Here is an 18,652-nt window from a genome sequence, read left to right on the forward strand (position 1 = left end):
GGCCAGGTGCAGTGGCTTACACCTATAATCCTAGCACTTAGGGATCTGAGGCGGGCGGCTCACTTGAGACAAGGAGTTCGACAAGACCACCCTGGCCAACCAACATGGCAAAAACTCATCTTTACTAAAAATATAAAAATTAGCCAGGCGTGGTAGTGCATACCTGTAATCCTAGCTACTTGGGAGACTAAGGCACAAGGATCGCTTGAACCCAGGAAGAGGAGGTTCCAGTGAGACAAGATCACACCATTGCACTCTAGCCTGGGTGGCTAAGTGAGACCCTGTCTCAATAAATAAATAAATAAGGACAAAAAACATATGCAAATAATTCCATTAGAAAACATGCTGGTTTTGCTGGTTTCCAGAGGGAAAAACTCTCATTTCAAGCACAGGCACCTCTTTTATACATTTCCCATCAGTCTTGCATCTACATCCCAAGTTCACTCCTTCAGAACCAGAGAAAAAAGTGCCGGTTTTTTGGGGTCAGAGTTCAATGTTGAGATACACTGAGGAATGAAAGACTCCAGAACAAAGGCAACCTTGTGGTCTAGAACAAGGGTGAACAAACTGCAGCTAGAGGATCAAATTTGGTCCTGCAGCCCATTTCTGTGAATGAAGTTTTATTGGACACAGCTATGCTCATTCATTTATGTGTGGTCTATGGCCGCTGTTGATCTTTAACAGCAGAGTTGACTAATTGTGGCAGAGCTGAATAGTTGGAACAAAGACCACAAGTGTAATATATTTACTACTAGCCCTATGAAAAAAATAATTGCCAGCCCTTGTTATAAGGCAGTGAACAAGGTGAAATTTGGAGTTGAGGCACATAGAGAGTCAATAGGGCCTACATCTGGAAACCTATCCTTTCCCACCTAGGAGCCCTTCCTGGTTTTATCAAAGAAAAGTTGCCAAGTCACTGAGATTCATTTCAAATCCTTTGTGGAACTCAGCAGGATATACATAAAGTCATTAAGTGTAGGAGGGTAGGATAATTCACCTAGAAAAGAAGCTACGGACTGGGATCCCAAGTGTGGATACATACATCACCATCTGCATCCAGTAACTTAATTTATTTTAGTTTCAAACAGAAACCAAGAACAAGTCTCAGTACAATAAATTATCCATTCCCACCCTTCCTGCTGAAGAAGGAAAAAGAGGCTCCAAGAGTCATAGGGAAACCCCTTCCTTTGGAGGGTCCTCTTTAACTGCTGAATAGAAGGAGACAACTTCCCTAAGGGTCTGGACAGACAACTCTGAGGATTCAGGGGAGAGTGCCCCTCAGCACTCTGTCCCTTTCCCAGGAAAAAAACCTCCCTACCACTGTCTCCCATTATCCCACAAGAGGGAGCCCAGGCTGCAGTAGAGGAGTTTGGGAATAGTACATAGAAGTGGGTGATCTCTTTCTAGATACAGATCTTATGGCTCCAAACAGTGCCTGCGGTTATCCCTCAAGGGAGAGGAGTGGTGAAACTATAGGGACCCCCTAGCCAAAAGGAGTATGAATCAGGGTTAAAGGGGCTCTGGAGTTGAGAAGTGGGAGGAGCAATACAGTGCGTTTCATCTTAGTCCATTCAGGTGTCTAAGGAGCAGAAGAGGAGTGGCAGCTTTCCCCCAAGAACCTCCAATTGTTGGAGAGAAGTCTACACATCCCATAGTACACCTGACCCCCTCCACCCCTAAAGCTGTTTCCAAGTAGACACTTTGAGCTTCCAGGGACCAAGATTGCCTTGGAAGGAAATCAGAGCAAAGGGCTGAAAAGGCACCCCCTCACACAGTCCCCTCCCCCGCCCCCAAGGTGAGGCTGACCCTCACTTACACACATTGACCCACTCTGTGACCTTGCACTCATCACACAGCACATAGCAGCACCAGTGGAAGCGGCAATGGCAGCGCTCAACTCGTGTCTGCCTGAGCATGTTGTGCCCACGGCCACAGCACAGGCTGCCACAGCCATCCAACAGGCGGCTGGTCTTGTTGCAGGCCCGGCCCCTTGTCCCTGGGGAGCCCATAGTGGGATCTCGCTCACAGAAGTCAGGAGACTTCTCAAAGTAGACCAGCTCTCCTGAGAGGCGACGGGGACGCAGACGGGGTTGGAAGGCTCCAGAATTTCGGTTGTGGGTATCGATGAAGATGGCCCGGCCCAGCCGCTCCCTCAACGCTGCCCCCACTGCCCGGAACTCTGGGGCCGCTCTCCAGCATGTCTTGAACTGGCAGCTGCCTGACGTGCCATGGCATTTGCATTTCCGCTTCAGGTTTTCAGTTACCACCTAGAGCATTGGGGAGAAGAGGTGAAGTGGAGGGCAGCAAATGGACAGAGCACAGAGGCACAGGAGAGGGAATGGAACAGAGAACACGGGGAGGGACAAATTGAAGCAAGAATAACATGGAATATCAGAAGAGAAAGGGCATTGCAGTTAGTTAATAGCCCAGCTCCCTCATTTTATGAGTGCAGAATTGAAAACAGAGTGGTGTGATTTGTCCATCTTCCATCAACAGCTGGTAATAGAGCCAAGACTCAACTCCAGTTGTCCTGACTCCCGATCCAGTGCTCTTTCCATCGTAAGCACTTACAAAATTGGAATTCTGGCCCACAGCATGCCTAAATTCTGTAGGAAAGGCAGCTGTAATAATAGCTACTATGTAGTGAGCCAAAAATGATGTACTATGCTGGGTGTACTATTTGCTAGCTCAGTCTGTTTTGTTTTTCTGTTTTTGTTTTCAGACAGTCTCGCTCTTGTCACCCAGGCTGGAGCACAGTGGTGCAATCTCAGCTCACTGCAACCTCCGCCTCCCAGGTTCAAGTGATTCTCCTGCCTCAGCCTCCCAAGTAGCTGGGATTACAGGTGCCCACCACCATGCCTAGCTAATATTTGTACTTTTAGTAGAGATGGGGTTTTACCATTTTGGCCAGGCTGGTCTCGAACTCTTGACCTCAGGTGACTTGCCTATCTCGGCCTCCCGGAGTGTTGAGATTACAGGCGTGAGCCACTGCACCCAGCCCAGTCTGTTTTTATATATATAATTTTTTTTTTTCAAAGATGGGATTTCACCATGATGGCCAGGCTGGTCTTGAACTCCTGACCTCAGGTGCTCCACCCACTTCGGCCTCCCAAAGTGCTAGGATTACAGGCATGAGCCACTGCGCCCAGCTATATAATTTTTTTTTAATGTAGAGATGGGGTCTCACTACTTTGCTCAGGCTGGTCTTGAACTTCTGGCCTCAAGCAATCCTCCTGCCTTAGCCTCTAGAAGTCCTGAAATTATAGGCATAAGCCACCACATTGGCCTGCCAGCTCAGTCTTAATAACATTGTAAGGTAAGTATCATTAGGCTCTGTACAAATGCAAACCTGAGGCTGGGTTACTGCTGATGGTGAGGTGAATATCAGTCACTCATCACACCTTATCCTATTATTCCCAGGTGCCTCTCAAATGCTAACCAGGCCTCAAAAGCTGGGAAGACCCAGGACAAGACGTACACACATACCTGGCGCCCCACCCTGTTGTTGTGGATTCTCATTCGTGCCTGGATGTCCCGGGGAGCTTCCCTGGAATCCAAGAAATCCCGAGAGAACTTCTCTCCAAAGTCCATGTCATGGTTACAGCCACCCCATTCCCATGTGTCCTGGGGGCCAGGACTGGGGTCTGAGCCAGGGCCAGGGCTGGGCAGAGAGTAGGGGAAACTCTTGCCTCGGGACAGTGTCTGCAGCTGCAGCAGTTTGGCCCTCAGCCGATCCTGCTCACCACTGCCCTTCAAGCCACAGCCACAGCTCACCAGCTTGCCCAGGCTGCAGGCCGTGGCTACTGCATGCATGACGCCAGCAGCCAGCATGGAGAAGGAAAAAGCACTTTCTCGGAAACCTGGGGATGAGAAGGGTGTGATGGTGGAGGTAAGGTTGACAGGCAGCTGAGAGTGGGGAGGCAGAAGGAAATAAACAGCTCCCCTCCAATTCCAGAAATTCCTAACTGAATCCTGACTCTGCCATTTACCAGCTGAGTGATTTGGAGGAAAGTCATGGGACAAGGAAGGGTACAGAAAGCACAGAGCCTCAGATTCTTCATCTCTAAAGGGAGGTGGGAGATGATGGGTCAAGATGATCTCTGAGGCCCATTGTCACTCTGTAAGTCTGTGATTTTCAGGTGTAGATGAAAGTGCTAGCCCAGAAGGAGAGACCCCTGGAGCTGGGAGATGACTAAGAGGGAGTCCCTGAGGTCTTTGAAGATGTGTACAACCTGAGTTCTACATCTGAAAGCCTTAGAAATTCTCCCAACCCTGCAGGGAGCTTGCGTGAGGTGGGAGCAGAGCCTTTGTGGTTCTGCATTTTTTTTTCTTCACTTCAGGGTTATTTTAATCAGTCTTTTAACCAACCTACCTTTCCACCACCCAGCACCCCCAAAGCACTGGAGCCATGGAGCTCCATTCTTCCCAGGATGTAGTTTTATATTTGCCCTTCAAGACTGCCCTTTTTATGTTCATCCTAACCTGCTATTACCCTATAAAACACTGAGAGGAGGAGAGAGGTGGGGGAGTGATTTTCCCTTAGGCCCTCTTAAAAGGTTGGCTTATTTGTTATGTTTTGGGGGTCACAGAGGCTCAGGATGCCAAGCCTTTCACAGACTTAAATAAACGTGCTCACCATTTGGGTGTCCAAGACTTCCCCTACACCAGGCCCTGTGGGGAAGGAGGGGGACCCTCACTTCATTTTAGGCAGGGGCTCTCTGGAGCCCTGAGAAGATGAGAGACAGCACCCCCTTAGAGGACAGGCCTCTCCTACCCCAAGATCCAGGGCTCCTGGGCCAGCATCCTGATCCCCCCAACTCCAACCCTCCAGGGGTGAAGCTGTTTGCACAAGTCTTGGGAATTCCCCTGCAGATGGCAGCTGCCTATTAACCCCATAGTCCCCAGAGCACTGCCCCCATCTCAGGGCTGAGCCCGTGGATCTTTACACCTCAGGGAGTGAACTCCAGCAGGGAAGGGGAAGAGGCAGCCATGCCTCCCAGACCATGCCTTCCAGACCATGCCTCCCAGACCAGGCCAGCAGTGACCTGTTCTCCCCCCCTCCAGCCGTTCCTCACCTGCTCAGGTGAGCAACACCTGGAGCCCCCACAGCACAGAGGAGGGGACTGGCTCCCCACCTTCAAAGTCATCAGGGTCTTTGTTCCCAGCTTTGGCTCCTGGGAACCCCAGCAATTAGGGGAGCAGGTTTAACCCTTAAACAGTGCGTGTGGGGGGGTGTCACCCAACCCCTGCTGAGACACTGGGACACCAGCCTGGACTTGTCCAGCCAAGATGCTGGGGGAGAGAAAATGGGGGAGGGAATAAGGGGGTGTTTGAAGCTCCCAGGACTGGGGTATCTCTTGTTCACAGGTGCAACCCAGATCAAGCTGGGCGGAGGCAGGAAAGAGGGGCCCTAGGGTAGGAGAGCAGGGACAGCTGCCTTGCCGGCAGCACGCAGGTGGAAGTTAGGCGCGCAGGGGCCCAGACTGGTGGCCAGACCTGGCTCAGAGCGGTTCTGAGAGGCGGGGGGGAATTCCAGGAGAGGCCCCTCCCGGAGCCACAAACCCGTCCCTTCCCGCCTCCACGCGCCTTGGCCTGCCCCCCACCCCCTAGCCTCGGCGGCAGCGCAGACCCGCCCAGCCAGGCTCACCGCGCTTGAGGATGGCGCTGTGGTGCGGCAGGCGGCCGCCGCCCTCGAGCGCTGAGCAGTTCCAGCGCTGGTCGCGCAGCTGATGCTGACACTCGTGGACCGCGATGTGGAGACCCTGAAGCGCGGACGCCGTCACGTCGGGGTTGCGCAGGCACAGGCCTAGCTGCCGCTTGCTCAGGCCGGACAGCATCAGGCACACGCTGTTGGCCGTCAGCGGCGGCTCGCCAGGCAACTTCAGGCCCAGAATCTCATTGCTTAGAGCCCTGGGAACCAAGAAGGCGTCTGGGGTCTGCGGTCCAGACCCCAACAACTCTCCCCACCCCGGTGCTTCTCCTGTGGCCTGGGAGACAGAGGGAACTGCTCACCGACTGCACAACGCCAGGAACAGGAGACCCGCGAGGCCCGAGGGCGGAGGCCGCGGCAGGGGCTCCTCCAGCATGTCGAAGCCCGGAGGCTCCGGTGTGCAGATCGATCAGGACCTGCGGGACAAGGAGACCTGATGCGGGTTCAGGAATAGGGCGGCTCGCCTGGGGAACCAAGTGATGCCCTTCTTCGGGCTCCTAACCCACCGATGCCACCCTACTGACCCTTCTCATTCCTCCCCAAACAAAACAATAAGAATCACCACTTGATTCCCAGAGTCCCTGAGGCTTGGAGGTCTTAAAGAGGAAGAGTCCAGGTGTAGTCCCAGCTCAGGACTCACGTGAGCACCGCTGGAACCCCGTCCAATCAGACACAAAGCCCGGCACACAGACACACTCACATGCAAACTCAGACACACAGATTCACAAACACTTGCTCCACAACCTCGCCTACTGTTCCCTTTTCCAGGGCCCCATGACTAGCTTCCCAGCCCTCAAAGGGCTAGGGAGTGGGAATAGGAGGGGGTTCCCCACCACCTAAGGGGTTGTCACCTCCAGGAGTCATCAAGGCCAAGCTGGCTCCATAAGAAAGGTCTAAGAATGGGCTCCCCACCCACACTGCACCCTCCCTGAGTAGCAAGGAAAGAGGAGGGGCTCCAGGTGCAGGAAAGGTGGGAAGAAGAGCCTGGCTCCCTTCTAAAAGGGACCTTGGTGCAGACTGAATCCTCTTCCCTACCCCCCACTTGCGTAACCACAAGCTCTCCTCCTCCATAGGCACCGGTCTGGTCCTCACCCCTTCGCTCTCAAGTTCATTGCTTTCTAAATCTGGGGGCACTCCTTTATTCCCTGTCTTTATCTCTAGCAATATCTCTGGCTCTCTAAGCATCTCCGTGCTTCTGTGGGTGGATGCGTGTCTGTCTGTCTGACTACACACGTGCCTGTCTCTTCCCGGTGTTCATGTCCCTGCCCTCCCTGCTTTCCCAGGTCTAATTACCTCCAGTGGTTTGGGTGCGGGGTCTGAGACGGGCACGGTTGGGTTGCCTGAGCTTCACTAGTCCTGCTTAATCCGTGGGGAGACTGTGCTGGGTTCTGTCCCCTTGGCAGAGCTGCATTCTTCCAGGGCCGGGCCACTCCTCTTCACCGCTTCCCCAGCGCTGCTCCGCTGGCCGTGGGGAGGAAGGGAGGGAGGAAGGGAAGGAGAGAGAGCTAGCAATCCGGCAAGCAAAGGACTGGGGGCTCTGGCTCTGCTCGAGCCAAGCTCACAGAGGCTCTGCCGGGCTGACGGAGCTTCGGCCCCTCCCTGAGCCTGGGGCTTCCCCACCCTACCCTGCACTCCCCGCCTTGACCAGGCAAACGAAGCTGCTCCCCCTCCTCCCAGCGTACACACACACACACACACCCCTTCTCCTGGATGCCTGGGTTCAGGCTTGGCCCCACTGAAGAAGGAGGTGGCCAGAGTTCCTCTTACCTGCTCTGGGGTCACCAAGGCTGCAGGGAGGGTATAGTAACCTTCCTAGAGAGCCAGAATGTGGCCCAAGTGGCCACATCTTTCAACACTTCTTTTTGCATCAGTTTCTCCAGCGAGATCAAGGTGGCTGGAAGGTGCCTTTGACAAGATGAAGATGGAGCCGGACAGTCTTTGGGCTTCTCAGTGTGAGACAGTCACATGTGGTGCCCATACCCAGGGCACTCAGAGCAGGCAGGAGAAGTGCAGGTCTGGGCAGCTTGGTTCCCACCCACCATCAAGCCTCGCGCCTGCCCCTTTGGAGGGGTCAGCTTTCACCTCAGTTTGGCCCTGGTGGAGGTTCAGGTAGCCCCAGAGATCCTCAGCCTGCCCTGATGCTTCCTTGCTGGCAGGGATGCTTACCAATAGAGGTCTCTTACCCTTCTCGGGATTCCCCAGTCTGCACTTTGGGTGGCCTGGATTCCTGCTCCAAGCTGCAGACTTCCTTCTGATGGGATGAGGAGGGCCTTGGGATCCAAAATTGAGCCAAGTCCAAGGGCAGTCGGAAAAGAGCCTGGTCTTGGGGTGCACAGGCAAAGGCAAACTGCCTTTGGGAGATCCAGTGGCAGCGAAGGGGTTAGGTGCCACTGTGCTCCCGCCTGACTCACCCTCGAAGCTCTAACCACTGTGGGCTATTTTTGCCAGAGAGGGGCCCCAGGCTTTCCAGCCGCCCCCCCCCCGCCCCTGCCAGACCGCAGCCCAAGGCATGGCTGGCCCCACACGCCCCAGGCACATTGACTCAGACTGCCCCCCAGCAAGCAGAGGCACAGGGATGATACCCACAACCACAGTCACCTCTTCCTTGGTGGTGGCGGTGCAGCTCTGCTGGGCAGTCAGCCTCCAGCCTGTGCTGCTGGAGGTCCTGCCCATGCTGCATGGGTCACTGTTGGATAGCGGGCACAGCAGTCTGAGACAGGAGATCATGCAACTTATATCTGTTGGGATATTTATGGATCACCGTTATGTGTCAGGCTGTGAGCAGTCTGGGGAGGTGACAGTGCCATGGTCCCTGACACTGGACAGCCTGGACCAGGTTGCTTTTCTCTGATTCCCCACCTCTGGGATGGGGAAGAGGGAGCCCTAGATTTCCTGACCCTTCTTCCCATTTAGAGGACAAGAGCCAAACCATGTGTGGTTTTCGAGGTCATCAGAATCTGCAAGCCCCATCTCATAGTTTTCATCCTTACACCTGGATTCATGATCTGCCAGTGTCCTTATCCTTTCTCCTGCAGTCAGCCTGGGATTCCTGCCAGGTCCTTGGAATAGGGGAATGAGGTTGCCTAAGCCTCTCTTCTCCATGGGGACCTCATGGACATCTGTATTTCTCCATGCGGCTCTGGGTCCCCCTTAGGTTTGGGATTATTTTTTGCCTTCTGATTGTACCCTTGTCAGTCTCCAGCATGCAGTCAGGTGCCAAGAAGCATTGAAGGACAGAACTACTATAATAGGTTTCAACTTCCTAGTGACCCCAGGTCTCCCCAAGTGGGACTGTTCCAAATCCAAGGACCCAGAGTCCTGCTCATTCTCTCTACTGAAGCCCATATCTGGGACAAGAGGCCACAGGCCGGCAGACTGGGTGGCCTGAGCTGGCCCACAGTGCCCTCAGCCCGACCGGCTGGCCTGAGCACTGACCCGCAGGCAGCTAGAGGGCGGTCGGACAGGCGGGGCCTGGAGAGGGCTGTGGGTGCACACCCATTGCCTAATACCCCAAGCACGCGGCCAGCTCCAGGAAAGGGGAGGGGCGGGAACCAGAGAGACCTTGACATGGGTTGGGGCCAATGACAGGAGGGGGAAAATGGGGGGCTTTCATCACTGCAGGGAGGGACTAGGAGCAAACTGGTGTCCCTTCCCCTAGATGAGAAGGCTGGAGGGCTGCCCTTCCCATCCTAGGGATGGAGGGTGTAACGAGAGCAATGTGGGAAGAACACTGGGGCTCTGGAGGGCGGGAGTCAAAGAAAAGAGTGGGGGACCCTGGAGATTGGGGGATGTCGAGCAACTGAGGCGGTGGCTAAAGCCTCAGAAGCTTTCTCCTCCTCCTCCCCCCATGTTTGCCTTGGCCCGGGGTCCCGGGTGACTCATCTGTTGCTGAGCCGCTGATAGGGGCGGCCAGGCCCGGGGAACCCAAATTATAGACCCAGGAGGGATGGATGCGCCCGTGGTGGTGAGCTCAGCTGCGCTGCCCACCCTCTGCCTCATGCGCCTTCTGCTGCAGCACCGTAGGCCACCACCTGGAGGCACCAAAGGGCCCGCAGGCCAATGGTATACTGGACTTTCAGGAAGACCCCACTTTCAGCAGTTCACCCCAACAAATCCGTGGGATTACCTTAGAATTTTGCCCCCTTCTCTACTCAGGCCTAATGGATGGGCTGTGCCTTTCCAGACCAAGGGGGCAGTGCTGCCCGTGCGTGCTTCAAAGGAGGGTAGGCTCCTCTGCCCACAAACTCTCCCTGGTCCCCTGCTTCCTCACCAGATCCCAAAGTCAAAGCAAAGCTCCTCTCCCTTCTAAGATCTCACCTCTACCCCTATTCCAGGGGGTGGATTGCTACCGATTTTCAACTTCAAGCCTTTAAAGTCATCCATGGTCAAAACTGATACAGAGAAAAATGAAGCAGGGTGAAGGACATTAGTAGTGGGATTCTATTTTACAAAGGGAGAGGAAAAACTAAGTGAGGGAACAAATACATGGAGAGATCTGAGGAAGGGCATTTTAGAAGACAGAAAAGCAGGAGCACAGACCCTTAGAAAGGAGCATGCTTGGTTCAAAGGATTAGCAAAGAAGCCAGCGGGGCTGGTGGGGAGGAATTCACAATGGAGAGCGTGATAGTCAGTGAAGCTCAGGAAGGAAGGCCCCTTTATTCTGAGTGAGATGGGGACTCACTGGAAAATTTTGAGCAGAGGGTTGAACTAATCAGACTTCTGTTTTGGGAGGCCGAGGTGGGTGGATCACCTGAAGTCAGGAGTTCGAGACCAACCTGACCAATGTGGAGAAATCCCATCTCTACTAAAAATACAAAATTAGCCGGGCATGGTGGTGTGCACCTATAATCCCAGCTACTCGGGAGGCTGAGGCAGGAGAATTGCTTGAACTCGGGAGATGGAGGTTGCAGTGAGCCAAGATTGCGCCATTGCACTCCAGCCTAGACAATAAGAGCAAAACTCCATCTCAAAAGAAAAAAAAGAAAAGGAAAAGAAAGAAAGAAATTGGCTCTAGTAATTAAATCAACCATTTTGAGTTTTGCAGTAAAATGCAGCACTGAAACGGAGCAATCTTGGGCAGTAACGTGGGGTCTAATGAAGTTTTGGGGTATATCAGAGGGGTACTATTGCAGCATGTCTGCATGCTTATGGGTATGTTCCAGGAGAGAGCCAAACGGATGACGCAGGAAAGAAAGAGGGGACAGTTGATAACATGATGATTTGATCTAAATAGAAATTTGGGTGCTTGCTTTGGCATTACGTATTCTCAAACTGGAATGATACAGAGATTAGCATCGCCCCTGCACAAGGATGACACGCAAATTGATGAAGCATTTCACATTTTGAAAAAAGAAAAAGAAATGTGAACCAGGCCATACACACTGTGACCCAGACCGAGGGGCCTTCCCCTCTTCCCCCTCCTCCTGGTAGGTGGAATGTTGGAACAAAGCACAGCAGCTCCTTTCCCCTCTTCCCACCTCTGCTTGACACCAGTGGTCACAGACAGGGCTCCCATATCTTCCAGCCAGCTCCCCACCCTCATGGTGTTGTATCAATCCACTAGGCCAAAAGATGTGACTCAGGCCCCCGTGAGGAGAAACTCCTAAGGGATAAAGGACAGACTCTCCATGGTACATTGTTCATTTACTTGAGCCATCTATGCCAGGTGCTTTCTGTGGGGGCTACTGGGTTTGGATCTGTGGAGGATGCTGGATCAGTACACCTTCTCCCTCAGGGGTGAATCCTTGGATGGGCCAGATATACTAGGCTGGGCAAAGGGGAAAAAAAGGGAAAGAAGGCCAGGCACAGTGGCTCAGCACTTTGGGAGGCTGAGGTGGGTGGATCACGAGATCAGGTGTTCGAGATCAGCCTGACCAACATGGAGAAACCCCGTCTCTACTAAAAGTACAAAATTAGCTGGGCATGGTGGCACATGCCTGTAATCCCAGCTATGTGGGAGGCTGAGGCAGGAGAATCATTTGAACCTGGGAGGTGGAGGTTTCAGTAAGCTGAGATCGTGCCATTGCACTCCAGCCTGGGCAACAAGAGTAAAACTCCCATCTAAAAAAAAAGGGGGGGAGAGGACATTTCTATCTAAAATAACTTTCATCAGGCTTCATTTGGGTTAATATACATCTCATTTAAAACACAAGTGCCCAGGAACATTAATTAAACTGACCTGGATTTATTCCTTAGAGTAATTTTCCTGCCTTGGAAGGGAAGCCTAGTCATTTCTGGGACTTGAGACTGTTTAGGTTCAGGCCTGGGGAAATTTCTCAGTCAGAAGGCATCCCAAAAAACAAGGGTGATGAAAACAGTGAGAGCTAGAACTCAAAAGGGAGGCAAGAAGGCCCTAAAAATTATGCTTACCTATCTATCAATTTTGAGAAGCGTTCCCAGCCTGCAACTCCTGCACACTGGCAAGCAGCTGGTAAGATAGGAAGAGCATGGGCTTTGAGTCAAATTGGTCTGGGTTTTAATCTGGCTCTACCATTGATTTATTAGATGTGGAGCTTGGACAACTGCCTGATCTATTTTAATTCTGTAAAATGGGGAGAGAGAAGAGATGTAAAGGTCTTCCCTCCTTCCAGGGGCCATCTGTGTGTGGTGGTGGGGCGTGATAACCAGGCTGGCAGTGCCCCCTATTCCCCATATAGGGTACAGCAACCACTTCTTCAATAGGAGGCCAAAGTGGCCCTAAAGCTGAGTAGGAGTCCCTGGGAGAGAAGAGAAAAGTGTACAATGGATGAGATGGTCACAGGCACTCTGGGTCTCCCAGTGTGGTGGGAACCAAAGCTTTGGGGGAAGACAGAAAGTTGGCAGAAAAATCCAAAGAGAGGCCGGGCGCGGTGGCTCAAGCCTGTAATCCCAGCACTTTGGGAGGCCGAGGCGGGTGGATCACGAGGTCAAGAGATCGAGACCATCCTGGCCAACATGGTGAAACCCCGTCTCTACTAAAAAGACAAAAAATTAGCTGGGCGTGGTGGTGCGTGCCTGTAATCCCAGCTACTCAGGAGGCTGAGGCAGGAGAATTGCCTGAGCCCAGGAGGCGGAAGTTGCGGTGAGCCGAGATCGCGCCATTGCACTCTAGCCTGGATAACATGAGTGAAACTCCGTCTCAAAAAAAAAAAAAAAAAAAAAAAAAAAAAAAAACCTCTAAAAAAAAAAAAAAAAAAAAAAAGAAAGAAAAATCCAAAGAGAAGCAAACACATGGAGACACAAGTTCAATGCAGGCAGCAACCTGTGTCTTCCCAGTCCTCTCCATCACCATATGTACACTGGACATCCACACCACATCCCATCCTTTCTGAGCCTAGGCCTCAGAGTCTTAGCCACTCCAGGTTGGTTTCACCTCCATACCATCTTGGTTGTAGGCTTGGGTCTCTCCCCCAATGACATGCACTGGTTGACACATGCCACAGTGTGACACACCATAGGATGCCACGAGGTACAAAGGGCAACAGAGTGACGCATACACACATATTTAATCTTCCCATGCTCACGCTCATCCACCCACTCCACACACAGTCCAGACACCCTCCATCCCTCAATCATGCTTCTGCGTCTCCTTCTGACAGTTGCCACCTCCTTTCTGACACACTGCCCCAGGCGGTGACTGTGACAAGATGACTCCATGACCCTTTCTGACTTGAGCTAAATTCCAAAATTCTTTGGAAAGTTTCCTAACATCCTTAGTCAGAACAAGGAGTTTCTGCACGTACCAACACACAGGAGGATGCACCCTCAGAACACAGCACATTCTCACTCCCACCCGTATTCACATTGTCCCACTTCTCTCCCTGTCTCTCTCTCTCTCTCTCTCTCTCTCTCACACACACACACACACACACACACACACACACACACAGCACCACTTGTGCACTTCTTCTGACCCACATGAACAAACTGCCTGCTGCTTCAGGTTTCTCTCCACCGCTAGGATCCTTTTGGTCAGCTCACCCCCACAACTCATACCCGGGATTTCCCTGACCACAGCCGCACTCACGCCCCCGTCTCCCCCTTTTCCTTCTCTGTCCAGCCATCGAGGGTTCCTGGGCGGTTAAGCTTCTCCCCGGAGTCGCTGCCCAGAACCACAGCTTTCCTTCCCACATTCAGGATGGGGGAGAGAGGAGACGCCGGCGGGGCCCGGGGTGACGTCGAGGGGACAGCCCCACGGCTGCGAGGCGGGCTGGGCCCCTGGCTGGCTCTACCCGCAGCACACGCTCGCAGCGCCCCCTGGCGGATGCTAGTCCCCGACGGGCTCCGGACGCTAAGCGGAGTGAGGCGGGCTCGCGTGGGAGGGTGTCCCAAGGGGAGGGGTCCGCGGCCAGTGCAGGCCCGGAGGCGGGGGCCACCGGGCAGGGGGCGGGGGTGAGCCCCGACGGCCAGCCCGTCAGCTCTCAGCTCAGACGGGCGGGAACCACAGTCCCGCTCGCTGCCCATTGTCTGCGCCCCTAACCGGTGCGCCCTGGTGTCACAGTGCGGCCCGGTGGGGCAGCCTCCTCCCGTCATTTCAGCCAGCGCCGCAACTATAAGAGGCGGTGCCGCCCGCCGTGGCCGCCTCAGCCCACCAGCCTGGACCGCGAGCCATGCTGTCCGCCGCCCGCCCCCAGGGTTGTTAAAGCCAGACTGAGAACTCTCGCCACTGCCGCCACCGCCGCGTCCCGTCCCACCGTCGCGGGCAACAGCCAAAGTCGCCGCAACTTGTAGCACAGAGCGGGCAAAGCCAGGCAGGCCATGGGGCTCTGGGCGCTGTTGCCTGGCTGGTTTTCTGCTACGCTGCTGCTGGCGCTGGCCGCTCTGCCCGCAGCCCTGGCTGCCAACAGCAGTGGCCGATGGTGGTAAGTGAGCTAGTGCGGGGTCGCCACTTGTCCCGCGGCACACAGCCAGGGGCCAACCCTACCCAGCTCCCACGCTCTGGGATCCGTCCGCCGACAGGCTCCCTCCCCGTTCTGACTTCCCTCCGCGACGACACCGAAGGGAGATCTGGAGTGGAGTTGCCCCAGACTCCAGCTCTGTAGAAGTGGGGCGAATGATCCGCCCGCGGAGGCCTAAGATACCCCAGGCAGGGAGCCCACTCTCATCTAGCACCGCCCTTCCCGTTCGAGCGCCAACTCCAGCCTCACGGCGGTGGCCTCACCACAGGTTTTCCCACCTCGGGAAGTGAAGGGCCAGGCGTTCGCTTAGAAAGGAGGGAAGAGGGTGGGAACTCCTAAGCATTTCACGCCTTGGATGGGCAAGAATGGCAGGCCATTATTACCTCGCTCAGGCTGACCGGAAGAGGCTCGGAGATCCAAGGTAGAAACTCCGTCCTCGGGTGCCCTCTCTGTCTCCGGACCTAGGGCTCAGGCGAGCAGCCCTGGGACTCCTGGGCACACACAGGTCTGGAAGCCCAGTTCTTTAAATTAGTGAGCCTGGGAGCGCAAAGTCATTACCGCATTATTGATCTCCCGCCACCCTCTCCAGGCACGTACCGCCAGGAAGAGGACCGGGTGGCACAGTTTTTATGGTTAAGGTGCGGGTCCCCTTCCTGAACCTCAGCTATCATATGTCCCACCAGGGGTATTGTGAACGTAGCCTCCTCCACGAACCTGCTGACGGACTCCAAGAGTCTGCAACTGGTACTCGAGCCCAGTCTGCAGCTGTTGAGCCGCAAACAGCGGCGTCTGATACGCCAAAATCCGGGGATCCTGCACAGCGTGAGCGGGGGGCTGCAGAGCGCCGTGCGCGAGTGCAAGTGGCAGTTCCGGAATCGCCGCTGGAACTGCCCCACTGCTCCAGGGCCCCACCTCTTCGGCAAGATCGTCAACCGAGGTGGGTGCCCAGGAAGGCGACGCTTCCGGGAGCAGGGGAAACGCGGGGTCACCCCCAGGGCATGGGCGGGCGTGTGCAGAGGTGTCTCGGGCGCCTGGAGGGTCACACAACCCGCCAAGTGCCTCGTGTCCAGCGCCAGCTCCGGGCCAGACTTCTACAAGGCGTTTTCCAGCCGTGCACCCTGGAAACGAAGCTTAACTTTTCTGAGCTACTACCCCAGATAAAGGGGTTCGGGTCTCGGATGCCGGCTGACCACCGCTTTCCCCCAGCCTCTCTCAAAAGCTCCTGGGAAGCCGCTCTCTGCAGACGTGTGTCTTGCCTCCCGCCCGGCAAGGCTTACATCGCCAAAATGGGCCGAAAGTTTTGGACTGCGAAGAAGTCTTGGGGATGTATTGTTCTTCCGCTCCCCTCTCTTCGGTTTTTCTCTCTGGGGCTGCTCCACTTCCGCTATCGAGCCAAAATACGCCCTGGAGCGTCCCAGCAAGGTGTGATTACGCCCGTGGACGTGGCTGCGTGCCCACGCACCTGCTTTCTCTATGAGCCCTAGGGACCAGCTTTCCAGCACTGCCGCCCTGGCTCTCAAGACTCTAAGTGCGGAGTCGGGGGTGGGATTCCAGGGTCCCAAGCCCTTCACTGAGAGTGCTGGCCGTGCCCCACGTGCCCCCTTGCTGATCCCCGCTCCTTTCTTCCACAGGCTGTCGAGAAACAGCGTTTATCTTCGCTATCACCTCCGCGGGGGTCACCCATTCGGTGGCGCGCTCCTGCTCAGAGGGTTCCATCGAATCCTGCACATGTGACTACCGGCGGCGCGGCCCGGGGGGCCCCGACTGGCACTGGGGGGGCTGCAGCGACAACATTGACTTCGGCCGCCTCTTTGGCCGGGAGTTCGTGGACTCCGGGGAGAAGGGACGGGACCTGCGCTTCCTCATGAACCTTCACAACAACGAGGCGGGTCGCACGGTGAGCTTGGAGAGGCTCCGCACCCTAAACGGAGCGGCAGGGGCCAATCTCGGGCTGGGGAAGTGACAGTCGGTGAGACAAGGCAAGGGGCACCAGGAGAGGGCGTCCTGGGAGAGCGGGAGGCTTGGAACGAAGCCGGAGGATAGAGGAGACAGTCAGTGGCTGAGGGGAAAGGGATGCCTGTCCCGCTAGCAGGTGAAACAGAAGAGGTTAGAAATCAAGCACAGCCTCTTCACTGGACAGATTCGAAAAACACGCCTGAGAGGCCGAGACTGACTCTCCGGGGCGGAGCAAGGTTGGGCCGGGTTTCCAAATCTCAGCGGAACTTTTCGCGCCTCCCTTCTGGGCTCAGCTAGGCCTGGCCTTTTGCTGAGGTCCGGCCCCCGTGGCGTCCGGGAGGGGGCAGTGTCTGGGCGCTTGGCTCTGGCCAGGTGCCCTGGGACACTCTTTCTTCCTCTCTCCCCGCAGACCGTATTCTCCGAGATGCGCCAAGAGTGCAAGTGCCACGGGATGTCCGGTTCGTGCACGGTGCGCACGTGCTGGATGCGGCTGCCCACGCTGCGTGCCGTGGGCGACGTGCTGCGCGACCGCTTCGACGGCGCCTCGCGCGTCCTCTACGGCAACCGCGGCAGCAACCGCGCTTCGCGGGCGGAGCTGCTGCGCCTGGAGCCGGAAGACCCGGCCCACAAACCGCCCTCCCCCCACGACCTCGTCTACTTCGAGAAATCGCCCAACTTCTGCACGTACAGCGGACGCCTGGGTACAGCGGGCACGGCAGGGCGCGCCTGTAACAGCTCCTCGCCCGCGCTGGACGGCTGCGAGCTGCTCTGCTGCGGCCGGGGCCACCGCACGCGCACGCAGCGCGTCACCGAGCGCTGCAACTGCACCTTCCACTGGTGCTGCCACGTCAGCTGCCGCAACTGCACGCACACGCGCGTACTGCACGAGTGTCTGTGAGGCGCTGCGCGGACTCGCCCCCAGAAACGCTCCCCTCGAGTCCTCCCCCAAACAGACTCGCTGGTACTCAAGACCCTGTTATTCTCCCACCCGAGTACCTCCGGTCACGCTCCCCGCGGTTCATACGTATCCCATCTCTCCCATTTCCTCCTCCCGGGGGACTCCTCAAACCACTTGCCTGGGGCGGCAGGAACCCTCTTGCCATCCTGATGGACCTGTTCCGGACCTACCTCCCTCCCTCTCCGCGGGAGACCCCTTGTTGCACTGCCCCCTGCTTGGCCAGGAGGTGAGAGGATGGGTCCCCTCCACCGTGGAGTCAGCTCCTGACGGTGTCACTCTGCCTCCTCCATCGCGCCAGCGACCTCTCTCCCTCTCTTCCCCTTTGTCCTGCGTTTTCTCCGGGTCCTCCCAGGCCCCTTCCTATTCTCCTGCCGTGGGTGCAGACCCTGAACCCACACTTGAACATCAGGGCCTTTCTCCTCCCCACCTGCAGCTGCAACGGGAGGTTCCAGGGTAAAAGGGCAGCTGTGATGATGTGGAAATGAGGTTGGGGGAACCAGCAGAAATGCCCCCATTCGCCCACTCTCTGTTGTGGAGCCACTGAACAGCTGTGAGCCATGCCTCCCTGGGCCACCTCCTACCCCTTCCTGTACTGCCTCCTCATCAGTGTGTAAATAATTTGCACTGAAACGTGGATACAGAGCCACGAGTTTGGATGTTGTAAATAAAACTATTTATTGTGCTGGGTCCCAGCCTGGTTTGCAAAGACCACCTCCGCCCCAACCCAGTCCCTCTCCACTCTTCTCTCCTTTCTCCCTGCTGCCTTTTCTGGTCCCTCTTCTCTCCTCAGTTTCTCAAAGATGCGTGTGCCTCCTGGAATCAGTATTTCCTTCCCCTGTAGCTATTAGTGGCTCCTCGCCCCCACCAATGTAGCATCTTCCTCTGCAGAATAAAATCTCTATTTTTATCAATGACTTGGTGGCTTTTCCTTGAATGCAGAACACAACCTTGTGGTGTCCCCTTTCCTCTCCTTTTACCACTCCCAGGCTTGAAGGCTTATCTCTCTCAAACAAATAGAATGCACTGTTGGGTGACTGGCTTCCTAGCTTTGCCAGAGGGCCCTGAGATTCTGACCCTTGGATGACCCTAATGAGACCACTGGGAATCCAGCTCTCCTGAGAGAGGAACCTGGTCAGGAGCCAAACAATCCTG

At 55.4% G+C, this 18,652-nt stretch overlaps 2 protein-coding genes and 1 non-coding gene across 10 annotated transcripts; 2 read left to right on the forward strand and 1 right to left on the reverse strand.

Annotated features, from left to right (window-relative positions):
• Positions 1-1,055: 1,055 nt before the first annotated feature.
• WNT10B (Wnt family member 10B) lies at positions 1,056-15,601 on the reverse strand. 8 transcript variants are annotated; one of them, XM_037744667.1, is made up of 7 exons: positions 15,301-15,601; positions 11,889-11,972; positions 7,004-8,448; positions 6,013-6,126; positions 5,648-5,910; positions 3,487-3,860; positions 1,056-2,267 (listed from the first exon to the last, which is right to left on the reverse strand). In XM_037744667.1, the coding sequence occupies exons 4-7, from the start codon at positions 6,084-6,086 to the stop codon at positions 1,809-1,811; spliced, it is 1,170 nt and encodes a 389-aa protein (XP_037600595.1). In that variant the 5' UTR covers positions 6,087-6,126; positions 7,004-8,448; positions 11,889-11,972; positions 15,301-15,601; the 3' UTR covers positions 1,056-1,808. The 8 variants fall into 8 exon arrangements, with proteins under 8 accessions (XP_037600595.1, XP_017401220.1, XP_037600597.1 ...); XM_017545731.2 differs by lacking the exon at positions 15,301-15,601 and having other exon boundaries at positions 7,004-7,980; positions 8,309-8,448; positions 11,889-12,000; XM_037744669.1 differs by lacking the exon at positions 15,301-15,601 and having other exon boundaries at positions 7,004-8,032; positions 8,309-8,448; positions 11,889-12,000.
• LOC119473752 lies at positions 10,952-11,055 on the forward strand. Its single transcript, XR_005202977.1, has one exon. It is a non-coding gene; the product is annotated as a U6 spliceosomal RNA (small nuclear RNA).
• Positions 14,433-18,408, forward strand: WNT1 (Wnt family member 1). Its single transcript, XM_017545725.2, has 4 exons — positions 14,433-14,550; positions 15,270-15,523; positions 16,218-16,483; positions 16,952-18,408. The coding sequence occupies exons 1-4, from the start codon at positions 14,447-14,449 to the stop codon at positions 17,438-17,440; spliced, it is 1,113 nt and encodes a 370-aa protein (XP_017401214.1). The 5' UTR covers positions 14,433-14,446; the 3' UTR covers positions 17,441-18,408.
• The last annotated feature ends 244 nt before the right edge of the window (positions 18,409-18,652 follow it).

The sequence above is a fragment of the Cebus imitator genome, unplaced genomic scaffold (assembly GCF_001604975.1).
Source record: "Cebus imitator isolate Cc_AM_T3 unplaced genomic scaffold, Cebus_imitator-1.0 Scaffold181, whole genome shotgun sequence".
Lineage (NCBI taxonomy): Eukaryota > Metazoa > Chordata > Mammalia > Primates > Cebidae > Cebus > Cebus imitator.

Excerpts from the sequence above, each read along its gene's own strand:
- WNT10B (XM_017545730.2), bottom strand. The coding sequence starts at position 6,086 with ATGCTGGAGGAGCCCCTGCCGCGGCCTCCGCCCTCGGGCCTCGCGGGT. Across the intron at positions 5,911-6,012 it reads TTCCTGGCGTTGTGCAGTCG|GGCTCTAAGCAATGAGATTC; the intron begins GTGAGCAGTTCC and ends CTTGGTTCCCAG. Across the intron at positions 3,861-5,647 it reads CAGCGCCATCCTCAAGCGCG|GTTTCCGAGAAAGTGCTTTT; the intron begins GTGAGCCTGGCT and ends TCTCATCCCCAG.
- WNT1 (XM_017545725.2), top strand. The coding sequence starts at position 14,447 with ATGGGGCTCTGGGCGCTGTTGCCTGGCTGGTTTTCTGCTACGCTGCTG. Across the intron at positions 15,524-16,217 it reads CGGCAAGATCGTCAACCGAG|GCTGTCGAGAAACAGCGTTT; the intron begins GTGGGTGCCCAG and ends TTTCTTCCACAG. Across the intron at positions 16,484-16,951 it reads ACAACGAGGCGGGTCGCACG|ACCGTATTCTCCGAGATGCG; the intron begins GTGAGCTTGGAG and ends CTCTCCCCGCAG.